At 37.7% G+C, this 16,315-nt stretch overlaps 1 protein-coding gene across 1 annotated transcript; it reads right to left on the bottom strand.

Annotated features, from left to right (window-relative positions):
- Positions 1 to 6,964: 6,964 nt before the first annotated feature.
- LOC131651241 (DNA polymerase lambda-like) lies at positions 6,965 to 12,418 on the bottom strand. Its single transcript, XM_058920912.1, has 14 exons — positions 12,218 to 12,418; positions 11,989 to 12,126; positions 11,239 to 11,595; positions 11,040 to 11,118; positions 10,808 to 10,938; positions 9,938 to 10,000; positions 9,539 to 9,718; positions 9,390 to 9,443; positions 8,960 to 9,048; positions 8,626 to 8,716; positions 8,137 to 8,217; positions 7,747 to 7,814; positions 7,435 to 7,519; positions 6,965 to 7,368 (listed from the first exon to the last, which is right to left on the bottom strand). The coding sequence occupies exons 1-14, from the start codon at positions 12,326 to 12,328 to the stop codon at positions 7,270 to 7,272; spliced, it is 1,626 nt and encodes a 541-aa protein (XP_058776895.1). The 5' UTR covers positions 12,329 to 12,418; the 3' UTR covers positions 6,965 to 7,269.
- Between the last annotated feature and the right edge of the window lie 3,897 nt (positions 12,419 to 16,315).

Genomic DNA, 16,315 nt, shown 5'->3' on the forward strand with positions numbered 1-16,315 from the left:
GTGTCAGGCTGTGAGTGGTTAGTAAATCCTAGGACTGCTAATAAATAGAATGATTGTTAAGAATATCAGTATGCACAGTTTTGGGTACTGAATCCTAGGAGAGAAAGGCCTCTCGAAGTGCCTCAGTCCTTTTTTTCCTTTTCTTTCTTTTGCTGCTATTTCAGTGCCTGCTGTACTACACTAGATCCCATATGAACTCTAGTGTGTTTTGCTGAATAATCACATATTCTATTTTCATCCATCTGTGTACTGTTATTTTATACTGTTAATACTAGATTGAACCTATCAATTTGGTATCTAGAGCCTTGGTTGCAGTAACACACTGAATGGTGGTTACACGACACATCATGGAGAACCGAGTTGATGCTATAGAACAGAGAATGGAAAACTTTGAAGGGACCATAGAACAGATCCGCCAGCTGGTGTTAGAGCAGCAGGCAAGGCCGCAGGTCACGGTGGAGCAAATCCGCCAGTTGATTTTGGAGCAACCACGGCGAAGGAGGAACGAGCGACCACGTAGGGGTGAGGGGTACGACGAGGAAGAAGAAGGGAGCGACCGGAGCTCCATATCACGAGAGTCACAGCCTCACCGTTATCACCATAGAGGTGAGGGTCGTCCACGACTCTTTGGAGGTCGTAGAAGATTGGAGATTCCTGTCTTCAAAGGGGAAGATGCGTATGGGTGGCTGGTAAAAGTGGAACGCTATTTCCAGTTGAATGAGGTGAGGGCGAAGGATAAGCTGGATGTAGCAATGCTGGCAATGGAAGAGAGAGCATTAAACTGGTACCAATGGTGGGAAGAACAAACACCATTGAGGACGTGGGATGAGTTTAAGACTGCTGTGATGCGCCGGTTCCAACCTGGATTGTTGCACAATCCTTTAGGACCATTGCTGAGTTTGAGGCAGAAGGGATCTGTAGGTGAGTACAGAGAGAAGTTTGAGATGATGGTGGCACCTTTGAGGAGGGAGGAGAGAATCATGCTGGACTCCATTTTTTTAAATGGACTCAAGGAAGAAATCCAGGCTGAGTTAAAGCTGTATGAAAGTCAGGATCTAGCTGATTTAATGGACAGGGCTTTGCTGATTGAGGAGAAAAATGAGGTGGTGACTAAGAAGGGAAGCTCATGGAAGGATAGAGGAGGAATTTTCAAACTTAAAGATCCAGCAGAGGTGGGAGGCTTTAAGAAAGAGAGTGAGAAAAGTCAAATGGGAGCGGGTGACAAAGGCAAAGGAAGGAGATTGGATCCTGCAGAATTGGAAGAAAGAAGCAAGAAGGGATTATGCTTCAAATGTGGGGACAAGTGGAATAGAGAGCATGTTTGCAAATTCAAGCATATGAGCTTGAAACTTTGTGAAGATAGTAGTGGAGAAGAGGATGGAAAAGAAGAACCGGGAGAAGCTCAAATGGTGGTGGCAAAAAGAGTAGAAGAGCTGCAAACCTTACAACTGTCAATACAAAGCAGGGATGGTTTCACATCAAACAAATCATTTAAAGTATGGGTGGAAGTGGAGGATAAGAGGCTGCTAACCCTAATTGACTCTGGGGCTACTAGCAATTTTATTGATTCAAAAATTGTTAGGGAATTGGTTTTGAAGGTGGCAGAGACTCCAACTTATGTGATTGAGGTGGGAAATGGAGAGAAAGTGAAGAACAAAGGAGTGTGTGAAGGGTTACAATTCACACTGCAAGGGGTGGAATTCAGCCAGCATTTCTTCATGATGGAGCTTGGAGGAAATGACATGGTATTAGGGATGGATTGGCTAGCTAGCTTGGGGAAAATTGAAGCAAATTTTAGTGAGCTCAGTTTGAAGTGGGAAAAGGAGGGAAGGAACTATGTGATCAAGGGAGATCCTGCATTGTGTGTGAGGCAGTCTACTTGGAAGTCCTTGATCAGGAATTTGAAGGATGAAGGTTTTGGGTTCTTTGTGCAACAAATGAAGCCTGAATCTACTGTGGCATCAGGAGAACAGGAAGTGTGGGAAGAGATTTTAAAGCCTTTTGAGGAGGTTTTCCACTTACCAACAGGACTGCCCCCTGTGAGAGCTCATGATCATGCCATTAGACTAAAGCATGAGGCTGCCATCCCAAATCTCAGACCCTACAGGTACCCTTTCTATCAGAAGAATGAAATTGAGAAGATAGTAAAGGATATGCTGCAGGCTGGGATAGTGAGACACAGCACCAGCCCTTTTTCAAGCCCTGTACTATTGGTCAAAAAGAAAGATGGTGGATGGAGATTTTGCACTGACTACAGGGCATTGAACAAAGCCACAATTCCTGACAAGTTCCCCATTCCAGTCATTGAGGAATTGTTAGATGAATTAGGGGGAGCTGTGATTTTTTCCAAACTAGACTTGAAGGCTGGATACCATCAAATAAGAATGAAGGAGGAGGATGTATCCAAGACAGCATTTAGAACCCATGAGGGCCATTATGAATACTTGGTAATGCCCTTTGGGTTATCAAATGCTCCTTCAACCTTTCAAGCTTTAATGAATGAGGTTCTAAGGCCTTATTTAAGGAAGTTTTGTCTAGTTTTTTTTTATGACATCCTCATCTATAGTAGGAGCAGTGAGGAACATCAAGCACATGTGAAAAAAGTTTTGACATTACTCAAGGAGCAGCAGCTGTATGCCAATAGAAAGAAGTGCTCCTTTGGTCAGCAACAAATTGAGTATTTGGGACACCTGATTTCAGGAGAAGGAGTGTCAGCTGACCCAAAGAAGATTGAGGACATGCTGAAATGGCCAGTACCAACAAACTTGAAGGGATTGAGGGGTTTTTTGGGACTGACAGGGTACTACAGGAAGTTTGTCAGGAATTATGGGAAGGTGGCTTGGCCATTAACTCAACTACTGAAAAAAGACAGCTTCCTATGGAACAGGGAAGCTCAGGCAGCCTTTGAAGCTCTTAAGGTAGCCATGACTACTGTCCCTGTGCTAGCTTTACCTGATTTTGAGAAGGAATTTGTGCTGGAGACTGATGCCTCAGGAAAGGGGATTGGAGCTGTCCTTATGCAAGAGGGAAGACCAATTTCTTACATGAGTCAGACCCTATCAGATAGAGCACAACAAAAGTCTGTGTATGAAAGGGAGTTAATGGCAATTGTAATTGCAGTTCAGAAGTGGAGACCTTATTTATTAGGGAGACATTTCAAAATACACACGGATCAAAAGAGTCTAAAATTCATTACTGAGCAGAAAATCATGGGGGAGGAACAACAAAGATGGTTATCCAAGCTGTTGGGGTATGATTTTGAAGTGAAATACAAGCCTGGGAAAGAGAATAGTGCAGCAGATTCTTTATCAAGACAAATGCAGTATGTGAGTATTACTACTGTTCAGTGTGAAGCTTGGGAGGGCTTAGAAGAAGAAGTTCAGAAGGATGAGAAATTGCAAGCTATAGTTCAGGCAGTATTGACTGATCCTTCCAGTCAAGAGGGGTTTAAATTAAAGGGGGGCAGGTTGTATAATGAGGGCAGAATTGTGATCCCTAAGCAATCTCCAAGGATTGATTGGATCATGAAAGAATTCCATGATACTGCCATTGGTGGGCACTCTGGTTATTTAAGGACATACAAAAGGATAGCCAGTATTGTATATTGGGAAGGAATGAGAAAGAGAATACAGCAGTATGTCCAAGCTTGTGAAGTATGCCAGAGAAACAAATATCAGACACTGAGCCCTGGAGGATTACTGCAACCTCTGCCTGTTCCCACTCAAACATGGAGTGACATCTCCATGGATTTCATTGGAGGTTTACCTAGGGCTTTAGGGGTAGACACAGTTATGGTAGTGGTGGATAGACTGACAAAATATGCCCACTTCATACCTGTCAGTCATCCTTATACAGCTAAGGATATTGCAGAAGTATTTGTTAAAGAAATAGTCAGGTTACATGGATTTCCCAGCTCCATAGTATCTGACAGGGACAAGGTGTTCTTAAGTCATTTCTGGGCAGAATTGTTCAAACAGGCAGGAACCAAGCTCAAGTATAGCAGTGCATACCATCCACAGTCTGATGGGCAAACTGAAGTAGTGAATAGATGTCTCGAAACTTACTTGAGATGTGTCACTGGGCTGAAACCAAAACAGTGGCCAAAATGGCTGGCTTGGGCTGAACATTGGTATAATACCAATTACCATAGCTCCTTAAGAACTACACCCTTTGAAGCCTTGTATGGGAGAACACCTCCTGTGTTGGTAAGAGGAGATACTTCATCAGCAGTAGATGAAGTAAATAGACTGACTGCTGAGAGGAATGTGGTGTTAAAAGAGCTACAGGAGCAGTTACTTAGGGCTCAAGACATTATGAGAAGCCAAGCCAATAAACACAGAAGAGCTGTGGAGTTTGAGATTGGTGACATGGTGTTCTTGAAGATTCAGCCTTATAAAATGAAGAGGTTGGCTAAAAGGGTGAATCAGAAACTAAGTCCCAGATATTATGGTCCTTATGAAATACTCCAGAAGATTGGAGCAGTAGCCTATAAGCTAAAACTACCAGAAGACACCAGGGTACACCCTGTGTTCCATGTCTCCCTGCTCAAAAAAACTGTCTCACCTTCTGTAGCAACTCAACCTCTACCTGTGTGCATCAATGAAGAATGGCACTTGGAACCAAAACCTGAGAGAATCCTAGAGCAAAGGCAGAATGAAAAAAGGAGAAATGGAAGCTTTGGTCAAATGGAGGGAGCTGCCTGATTTTGAAAACTCATGGGAAAATGCATCTAGGCTGAAGGCAGAATTTCCAGAAGTTCTCCTTGAGGTCAAGGAGAATTTGGAAGGGGGGAGAATTGGTAGGTTTGGGAAAGTTTACAAGAGAAATCGTAAGAGAGAGAAAGAGTGGCCAGCTAGCAAGGACAAAGAGGAGACAGCTAGCATATAGGACAAATTCTGTTAGGACCACTACTGAGCAGGGCTAGGTGTCAGGCTGTGAGTGGTTAGTAAATCCTAGGACTGCTAATAAATAGAATGATTGTTAAGAATATCAGTATGCACAGTTTTGGGTACTGAATCCTAGGAGAGAAAGGCCTCTCGAAGTGCCTCAGTCCTTTTTTTCCTTTTCTTTCTTTTGCTGCTATTTCAGTGCCTGCTGTACTACACTAGATCCCATATGAACTCTAGTGTGTTTTGCTGAATAATCACATATTCTATTTTCATCCATCTGTGTACTGTTATTTTATACTGTTAATACTAGATTGAACCTATCAGTCTGCTTTTCAATATTTATCACTGGTTAGGAAACCTATGCTTAGCTTCACAAATTGGAGATTTGTAATTGTCCAAAGCTGACATGTCTTCCCATGAGCATTCAACATCTTATAGTGATGTTTTGGTGTGAACTTAAACAATTTAGTTCTCTACACATATGTTACATATGTTTTATTCTTAAATTAAATAGGGTGAGTAGTTATTTACACTTGAATCTTGATTATTCCATTGAAATAGTATATTTATGTGATGGCTTATGTATGTAGTTGAAATATATTATTTTTTGGTACTCCATAATCATACTAGTTCACCATTGTTGTTGTTGGGTTCTGCAGAAAACAGGTTTGAATGCTCATTCTAACAGAATGCATGAGTTATGAAAGTCACACCTTGCTTTTTATAAATAACTATATACAAGTCAAATAAAAAAGATACTTGTTTTATGTGAGTGAGAGTGCAGAAATTTTTGCATCTGCATGATGTACTCTTTTTAATCTTGCCTCTAAGGAAGGTGGAAAAAAGGGCCACTAACTATCTATAAAGCCTAACGTACATTTGTCAAAGCTTAGAATCATAAAACAAGTGAACTAATCAGTATTGGCTAAGATAGAGTTGTATAATGGTGTTTACTGCTGTTGTGCGCAGAATCCTTCATGGCTTTAGCACCAATTTGGCTTGAAATTTCGCAGCGTACCATCAAACCACGCTAAATTTGATGCTTGAAAGATTTTTTTATTAAACTTCTTTGAAATGTGATGTTTCATGCAAGACATGAATCATGAAGCAACTGTTTAAACTAATTGATACCGCCGGATATAACTGGCTTTCTCAAGGGGTACAACGATCTTGCATTATAAAATACAACAACATACACAATCAGTAATAATCTTTATTTTATTAATCAATCCAATTCCAACATATGAAATTTTCCATTTACCTTGACCTATAAACACTTCCTTTACTATATATCTATAAAATTTCTCATCACTGCCAAAGGAGGTGTACAAATTAGATACTACCAGCACAAGCTGATATAACAGATGCAAGGGTTGCTTCATTTGGTCTGATATCTTTCCATACCAGACATAAAAACAGTGTTTAAGTTTGGTTTGCATGTTGTTTTGCTTAATGAAAAAATAACATGCAAACCAACATACATTTTTAAAACTTCCTAAAGATGAATCAATAAGCTACTCATGCAAACCAACGTCATATTGTTTTGCTTGAGTAGCTTATTGCTTAATTGATTCAGTCATTTCCAATAAGACATTTTTAAGTCTCTGAATTTCAAAACATTGATGTCTGAAAAAATAATTTGAGGCTTCGTAAAAGTGTTTTCAATCCCTTTGTCCCATTCCAAGCATATCCCATCACATGAAAAATTCAATATCAATAAAGTCAAGGTGTTTCAACTTTTAGCTAACAATACACTGGTGAATTAACTAACCTCGTGGAAACAAGCAAGGGGACATGCAACCCTCCCAATAATGGTGTTTCCTTTATCATCAAATTAATGCATGAAAGAATATCATGACTTTGCAACTTTTGAGGATCCAACCAGTAGTTTCATCAAATTAATGGTGTTTCCTTTATAATTACTCACAAAAACTTTCATATTCAGTTTAAAATTGGTCCCTGCAGAGACTTAAACAATTTGATCACCAAATTGTTCTCTATACCCCAAATTTTATATTATGAAAAAAATTCAAGTAAAACATGGTAAATATCTGGAACACTTGGAAAACTGAATAGGATCAGCATAATTTTAACGTTTATTCTCCATTTTGATCCAATCTCACTTTGTTTAAAAGTGTAGTCATAATGTTTAACTTTATACATTTTAAACAAAAACAACATTCGATCCATTTATCTAATTTCGTGTACACGATCTCTTGAAGATGACGCCAGAATTGTAATCTGGTATCCTTCCTACATATATATTTACAAAGCATTGGATTTTGGAGCCCATCAAAATCAAGCTAGAGACCACTTCCCAGTATCGCAAGACGTTGTTGTATCTCATACTTCTAGAAGACTAACCAAACTATTCCGGTATTTAGAGATTTCTTTCATTTGGTTCAAGCCAAGGAAAACCCAGGAAATCAAACACCTCCCTTTCTGTATACAATTTCATATTTGCAGTACCTTTTGTGCCCTGCAAAATCAAGTGAATCAGGATATAATTGTTTTAATCTTTTTCGGGATTTAAAAAAGGCCATACCCGTTTGCCACCAGAACCCTGAATAGCAGGAAACAACCCTGTATCATCAAGCCTGAATCCTTTAGATTCTGCTTGCAGCCTCAACCTACACCCAAACACCCACAAGGAGGAAAAGCAACATAACTCGTCAACTATAGATCATAAAGAAATCAATGAAATAGATATATACATCCGATATTCCATCAAATTTATAATAGAACGTATGGTTACGGGATGAAAATGCAACATTAGTAGTAGGTTTTTAGGAAATATATCTATCTGGTTCTACCACAACAACAATGGAAAGTTCAGTGCAAAAAGAAGGAAGCATACCTCCTATTTAATACATCATTTCCGGTCCAAGCTACAAGTCCGAAAGCATATATGTCTCTTGGGTATACCTGCCAATACGTTAATTCATCACACCCACTTCTGAAATGTCCATAAAAAAAAAAAGTTTGGATAATAAGACTTGGCTAAGAAACAAACTACGGTATTCAATGATTAATTGCTAAGTATTTGACAAAAGGTGAAAATTAAAAAACATTACAAAAGCATGAATAATCTTCTGAAGTACTATCATATAAAAAAGCATGTCAGTACAACTCTACAACAATATTTACAATGCTATATATGTCAGAAGTAAGGAAAACTAATTAAGAACTTTTTTTTAACTCCCAGCAGCCTTCATCAGTCATTCTATGAAGAGACACCATCTGTCACCTTTAAATCAATACGATGCCGCAACTCCCGTCCAGGATAAGTGCAAAAACCAAAGTATGTGTCAACACCAGAATCATCGCCCTGTGTGCATATGTGAAAAGGTTACTGCAGAAACATCTACCAAAATGACTGACAAACAAAAATATCAATAGCGATTGAATTAGTAAAATGCATGTTTTAGCTATAATTAATTATATTAAAACCAAAGATAAAGCTATGTAAAAAGAGGATGAGATTATGAACTGCTTATAGAATAGGATGATGGTTTGTATAAGATTCATGGTGTATATTACAAATAATTACATGCTCCTGATTTTGGTATTAGCAATTTTTAATATTTTACAACAGTTATGCAAGTTCTAAATCCAAGTACACGCTTATTTAGGATAATATCAATTAATGACTCGTAATGCTATCTATGTTTAGCAGGAACGCGTAGTCAGCCAAATAAAATTCCATGTGTAGACAAAAAGCAAAATCCAACATTACCTTTTCACTGTGAGTACTGAAAATTAAATCCTCCCTCAGGAAATTCATATCCTTTAAACGCTTGACAAACTTGGGCAAAAATCCTTTGTGACTGCAACACGTGAACAAATCTAGTGAGCCTCTCAGCAAGAGAAAAAATATTGCACAAATAAAAGAGAAGTGTAGATGATAGTTGATCACATTTTCAAAAACCAAGATAAAAAGGAACAAAAGAAGTCAAGGAAGCTACAGAAGTAAAAACGACATGCGTGTGTTGATTGAAATGCATACTCAGTTGAATACAGTATAACTGCAGATTTCCCAATGAATACAAAATATAAAAACCAAGCAGTACCTTGTTCCATCAGGATGTGTTATAATGATATCAATGTCCCCACAGGTAGCTTTCCCGCGTCGATATGATCCTCCACAAATAATGATAGCCTAAATGAATCAAAAGCATAGTAACCAGGTTTTCAAAATTCAATGTAATGCTTCAATTCTAACTGAGGAGGCAACAAATAAAAATACTTCAAAAAAGAAATTGGGGAAGGGAAAATAATTAACTATTTTTCCTTTTGTTACAGCCTAGTAGTTTGGCTGTAGGATATCTTATATGGAATCTCGGGTTTAAACCCAGGTCATCACATTTCCTCCTTCCTACAACAAGTGTTTATTTTGGTATGTGTTGGTAAAAAAAATTATTAATTATTAAAGTGGCACTAATGACCATTTTTATTGTTCAAAATGCTATTTATTTATGAACAAAATGTTGAAGTGCTCACCCCAGGTAAAATATCCTCCCCAACTTTCTGCAAAATGTGTTCCATCTCTTGAACCTATCGAATCAAAAAGAGAACGGTGATTTTAGGTCAAATAAAACAAGTTCCTTTTTTGGGAAATAATAGCAAATAAAAGGTACCACCGGACAGACCTCATGGCGTGGAATCCGTTGCCTGATATCATCAAAGTATTTCAATCCTAACTTCTGTGCATTTGTAAGTGAATCATCATTCCTAAGATCATCTAATGTACGGTGCCCTTTGTCATACAATTTCAGAGCTGTGGCTGGGCCTACACCCCAAACTTCTCCAAATAAAGATATTGTTTGCACCTACAGTTGAATTGAATCAGATGATGCACAAGATTGCAATTAAACTGTCAAAATTATACAGGGTGTTACTATTTTATGGAATATGCTGTTTCCTATTATATATGAATCAACTAACCAATAAAAGATAAGAATAACAAAATCCCAATCAGTAGGACAGTAAGTTTTAAAATTAAATAAATATATGATCAAATGTGTTTTAAAAGGCCAAGTACTAAATACCTTTTCATCCGTTTCAAAGTGTTCCAATTTCGATAACTTCCCAGAAGTGATTATCTCCTGAATCTGAACACAATAAAAACAATTGTTTGTCTATTACCTGACCCAAACAAGTTGCTAAAAAAGTACAAAGGAAAAGGCACAGATGTCTTATTGAGGACCAAATTCAGAAGTTTGTATTAACAATGGAGAGTCATTCGTTAACAATGAAAAAAGTTAATTTTAAAAAACTGATAAGAAATTAGTAATAACAAGCATTATTGAATATTTGAACCAAGCTTTCTAAAAATGGAAGGAATCTTAGTTCACAGAAATTATCAGGCTAGTATCCAAACAACACGTGCACTTTTATTTCTGCAAAATAATAAATGACAATGATAAGCCCCCACGCACTAGAAGTGGGGTGCACTCCGGTTACTCCACCATAACCAAGTCCCTATCATAGCACTGCACCTAAGAGCACACATCTCAGAGGCTTCACTCTTCAATGCTTCATTCAGCCTTTTTCAGGCCGGCTCCTATGTAGGTAGCCCTTTGTGAGACACTAGTAACCAGCCCCCGAAGCTAGGGCTCGTGGGAAAATAACCAAGACGCTTGCGTAGTCCATTGATCACCTCATAGTGCTCAAGGATCATAATACCCAAGTCCCAACCTGACAGCGAGGATCATAGGATACCTAAATGTTATTATTACACTAAAGATGGATGACATTTTAGCTGAGGAGGATCTTATAGGAAAGAAGAACAACATAGCTATTAGCAACTATTCAGAAACTTAAGATAAAATTTCCATTCAAACTTCCAGTAGATAAGCAGTGTAAGAAGAAAGAGGCCCCTAAGTCAAGACAAAATGTCTAGTCATAAATTCACTTACATGTTCCTTCATTGATTTTCCAATTGACGGGAGGTTTTTTATCTGATCTGCACTTTCAATTTTAAATGACAACTTCTCAATCACCGAAATAGCTTTGTAATAGCTAAACGATCTCCGGTCCTCCCCCAATGCTTTCAAACATCATCAGCACAATAAACGAACTTTAGAATAACCGGAAATGATAAAAGAAGAAAACAACAATATATATGTAGGAGTTATATGAGTCTTATACCTCTATATATATTCACAAGTTTCCCAAATATCTCTGTGATGTTCTTGTTTAGATCAGGTGGACAGTACGGCAAGGACGACTGCAGTGAGCTCACCATGATAGAAGAGTTTCAACAAGGCATGAAAATTAGAGTGTGAACTTATACATAAACAATAAAGATAAAGTAAATAATCATCAAATGTAGGGATGTGGATCTTACTGCCTCATTTTCATTTTCAGCATCAAGGTGTTGTGATCTTCTCTCAGCGTTATTTAAACTCTCATTTTCACCGTGACTGTTTGTCGTGCTTGTTGATGAAAGTGGTGCATTTTCTTTTTTATCCCCGTTACTATAAAGGTTTACAATTTCGATATCCTCAGAAGATGCTTTGCTCTTCTTATTTTGTAATTGTTGAGGTTCGCTAGAAATGCTCTGATCAGTTGACTTGGAATCCAAAGACTTGTCATGTTCATTGATACCTTCCCCTTGAGGATCCAAATTCAGTACATACAGATCCTCAGATAATTTCTCCCCTAACTTCAAACTTTCCTCCAGCCATTGATATTGGAGAACTCTCTAAAGAAAGCATCATCGACCAATAAAATGAAAACAGGTAAAAGCACATTCTGAATGTGACTGTTAACCAAAAGAAAATAATTGCATACCAACATGATTAGGCCATTCAAATACTGTTAATCCATTCCCATTTTGATGGTTTTAAGATATACAGAACACAAAATTTAATTGGGACCCTCAGATGTAGTTAGCATTTTTTTTCACCTCATGAAACAATAATAAACTCAACAGATGAAGCATAAACATCATACACAACATTAACACGCAATTTAAGTAAATGGTAATGAAATGAATAAATGCAACAATATGTGTAGTATCGGCATATTGTCAAACACCTTGCAGAGTGTAAGTACTACATATAACTGAATCCAGTACAAATTAAAAAAAGCGAACCCCTTTAAAACGTAACAAGCGGTGGCTATCGAGTTCATGTAGAAGGGTTTGTGAGTCGACGGCGAAAAGATGAGTAACACGTTTTGAGAAGCGCTCTTCTATCACAGCCCCCATTTGCATCATCCTCTGCTTCCAAATCTTACACATACAAAAATAGAGAAATTAGAAGTAAAAAATAGAAAGTTTGGAATTGAAAATGGATAGTAGAAAAAGTGTTTGTGTTTTGAACCTGTAATCTCCGAGATTGAACTCCTTTGGCTACAAAGAAGACAATCATTCCTTCAAACATTCCGTGAGGATCACATTGTTGTTTCGTTGCAGCTTTTGTCTTTGCCGCCATTTCAATGAGCTCTCTTTTTTCATTCACTCATTCAACGCTGCTGCTTCTAACAGACGCCAAGGATGTAATGTAATGTAACTACGATGTGACACGCAGATACATTGTTATTATTTTAGGGACAGATAAATTAAACGAATATTTTATTGTTCTATCACTTTTTTAAAATAATATTTCCCCTATACCACACTTTTAAATCAAATTTCCAATATACCATGTTTTCAGAAAAGTTTAGTTATTGGTAAGAATCTCCGCCAATTGAATGGACGGAGGAGTGTTAACTTTTCTTGTTCCGCCAATTAAAAGAGCGGATGTGTTCAAAGTTTAAGAGACTCTGCCTAATGCACTGGCGGATGCTCTTAAAATGATTTTTTTTTTAAATTCAATTTTTAAATGAATATATATTAAATATTTTTTGTTTTAAATATTAAAAATAATGCAATCAATTTTTTAATTTTAAAATGAATTGAAATAAATTATAATAAATACTATTTATATAAATAAAATATATTTAATTCATAAATTAAGTTACAATTCAATTAAAAATAATAAAATTACAATAAAATAAAATAAACGGTATTAAATTGCCACCTCGACCCGGTCGGCGTAACTGCTGGCTGATTCCATAGTTAGGAGGATGTCCAGTTCTCGTAGTTCTTCTATGAGGCACTTCATCATTTGCAAACTGAGTAGAAGGCTCTATCTCATATCCACGATCATATAATTCTTCCACCATTTCTTCATTGATAAAATCAGCCGCCGTCACACTGCCATAACTTAATTTGGTTCCCTCGTTATTCCAATCCTGTTGGGTGGTGTTATGCATTGAGGTTTGCAAGGGGACATAGTTCTCTTGTGAAGAATTTGGGGTAAATTGTTGTGATTGAGAAAAAGACATTTGTTGTTGGAGTGTTTGGTAGTTGTGGTATTGTGGTTGGTTGTATGATGTAGATGGGCAATGTTGGGTAGTGGTATGTTGTGTTTGGGTGTATTGGGGTGTTTGGTAGTGGTGTTGGTAGGTTGTGAGAATGGTGTGTATGGTTGGGTGTATGAAGTATATGGGTTTTGGTGATGATAATGTTGGCTTAGGGTATAAGGTGGTTGTGTTGGAATGAAAGTTTGTTGGGTGTTACAAAAATGTTGTTGGGTGTTAGGGATAGGTGGTCTGCATTGTTGGAAGTTTGAGGTAGAGGGTTGCCTACGAGGGTCAAACAAGTATCTATTCGGTGATGAATACAAATTTGACACAGAGACATACCATAACATGTAGTCTTGGCTCGGTTTACATTCTTGAGGCATGATTTCCCCCTGTAAGACAGTTTTATGGCGATTATGCCATTGACGACGCTCATTCTTGTAATGGTCTTTCCAATCCTCGTATGACCATTGATTGGATTATTGACTTTTATGATACTCTTCCATGCAAGTTGGAGGACACGGTATGCCCTGTGGAATGCCAAACTGGAGCTTAACCCTATTTGAATGATGCATTTCAACATAAGTGAAGCTAATGATAAAAGTTTTTGAACTCCACACGTAAAAATGGTTCTATGAAATAGTATTAATTGAGTTAAGTGTTAAATATATTACATATATCAGCTCGAAATGATCGATGAACCCTCGATATCCAGGAGCACAATGATGGGGTGTTTTTTCATAATTCATCCCATATGCAGACCACCTAAAAAAAGAAATAACTATTACCTAAAAAAACGAATAATAAACATATTCTTAAAAAAATATTTAAAATGTATTTGGTTGCATATGGAAAAGTGTATGGGTTACGATTCACCGGTGCCGGTCTCGGTGTAACATCCGTAATTTCCTTAAATTAATTTAATTAGAATTTAAATTATTTTATTGGAATTATTTTGGCTTTTCTCTAAAAATTATGGAAAATGATAGAATTGGGCCGAGGTAGTGTTTAGTAAAAGGAGGGGTGTTAGTCACAAGGCCTTTTTACTAAAGTTATATTGTTTTTCATAAAAGAAGGAAAAGAGGAAAATTGGAAAGAGGAAAGTGAAAAGGGCAAAAGAGGAGAAGAGAGCAAGAACGTGAAAGTGCAGAAGCAGAGAAAGAGGAAGAGTTCAAGAATTTGGCTAAGGTAAGGGGGACTTATCTGATTAGCGTCTATTATCGGGTTAGGAGTTAATAGCATAGAATAGATGTGGAATTCGTATCAATTGAGTCATATGATAGGTTTAGGATTAAGTCAAATTGTGTGATGTTTGATCCCTTTGTTGAATCCATGATGTGTATGATGTTATGGTGTTAATTGATGCTTGAATTGTGTATTCTAATGTGCAATTTGTGTCGTATGTGTGGTTCATTTTCTGAAACTCGTACTGGTATGATTTTGAGGGCATTTAGGATGTATAGAATGTTGTTTTCTGCAGGTTGGGGTTTCTAAAAATTACCGGTTCGCGCCGCGCACCAGGGTTGGCGCCGTGAACAGCTGGGCAGAAAGCCAGGAAGTTTTGGATATGCTCAGGTCGCGCCGCGTACTAGTATTGGCGCCGCGAAGGCATACTTTTTCCTCGTTTTGTGTCGCATGCATGTGTTGCGCTGCAAACTGCTTGGCAGAGGGCCAAGGATTTTTGAGACACTCAATTCGCACCGCGTCCCAATGTTGGCGCCGTGTGCTATTAGTGATTTGGACATTTTTAAAGATAAAGATGCATAACTGTTTAACCGTTGGTCCGTTTGATATGTTGTTTCAAGCTAAACGAACCTTATAAAATGATCTATTTGATGATTGATTGTTTTGGAATGATGTGGATACATGTACGTTAATTCTTATTGATGGTGATGATTGATGTGAATACATCTATATCCTTTAATGATGATGATGATGATGATGATTGAGTGGTAATTGAATGATGCTAATATATATGAACATACTTGATGATGATGATGGTATTGATGATGATGATGATGATGATGGTATAAGTATGTTAATGTATGTTGCATTCATTCATATTCATTGATGAGGTTGTATCCATGATGACGTGTTGGATCAGTGAAGGGCATGATTCCCATTGTGTGGAATCTGTGCTGGTAGGGCCGTATCTTGATGATGTTGGATCGATCATGGGTCATTCCCATTTGATGATGTTGGTACCACATGCATAATGTCAGTTCATACATATGCATATCTTTATAACATGGTTGGATGTATTCCAGTGATGTAAATATTGATGATGTGTTGGTTGTTTGTTGTGTTGGTGAATCTTGTTTGAATATCTGTTTATGAAACAATTGGGTGAACGATGCAACTGGGATGTGTTATTGCTTTATAACCTTATAACATTTGTTAATTATGATGAGACTGACCCTTACATGTTGTCATTTTCAGATTGAGAATAGCGGTTGTTCGACTCGGTGAGGATTAGCTCATGAGTCAGTTATTTAGTTAGCGTCAGGTGTCATGCTCTGATAGTTGTAACACTGGGGACACGATGTTTAGAGTTTATGTTTTACGACTCTAGTTATGTTTTGATGTGTTGAAGGATAAGTTTTAAAGGTGTTAAACTTAGTCTGTTTGATTTAATTTCCGCTGTGTTAACATGAAACGTTTTTAATTAATGATGATTACCTCAGTGAATGCATGACATGACTGAATGATGTTTATTTTATTATGAATAGTGGCACCCTTATTTCATGTACTCTGAATGATTTGTTTAAATTGCCGCGGGGTTAGTAAGGGGTGTTACAATGGTGGTATCAGAGCCTAGTCGGTCGTTATGACCAGAGTCTTAGTGTCAGTTTTGTTTCCTGTGTATGCGACTAGTACGAGCTAATTGTCGATACTTCTGTTCTGATTAAATTGGTTGTGATTTAAGCAGAGCAATGGCTGGAAGAGGAGGAAGAAACGACGATGTTATCGCTGAGGCTCTGGGCATGACTGCTGGTGTGCTGGGAGGGAATGCAAATGGAGCTGTGATTGGTGCTGACAGGCAGTTGTACAGTTTTCAGAGGAACAATCCTCCG

Source organism: Vicia villosa, linkage group LG2, assembly GCF_029867415.1.
Source record: "Vicia villosa cultivar HV-30 ecotype Madison, WI linkage group LG2, Vvil1.0, whole genome shotgun sequence".
In the NCBI taxonomy this organism is placed as follows: domain Eukaryota; kingdom Viridiplantae; phylum Streptophyta; class Magnoliopsida; order Fabales; family Fabaceae; genus Vicia; species Vicia villosa.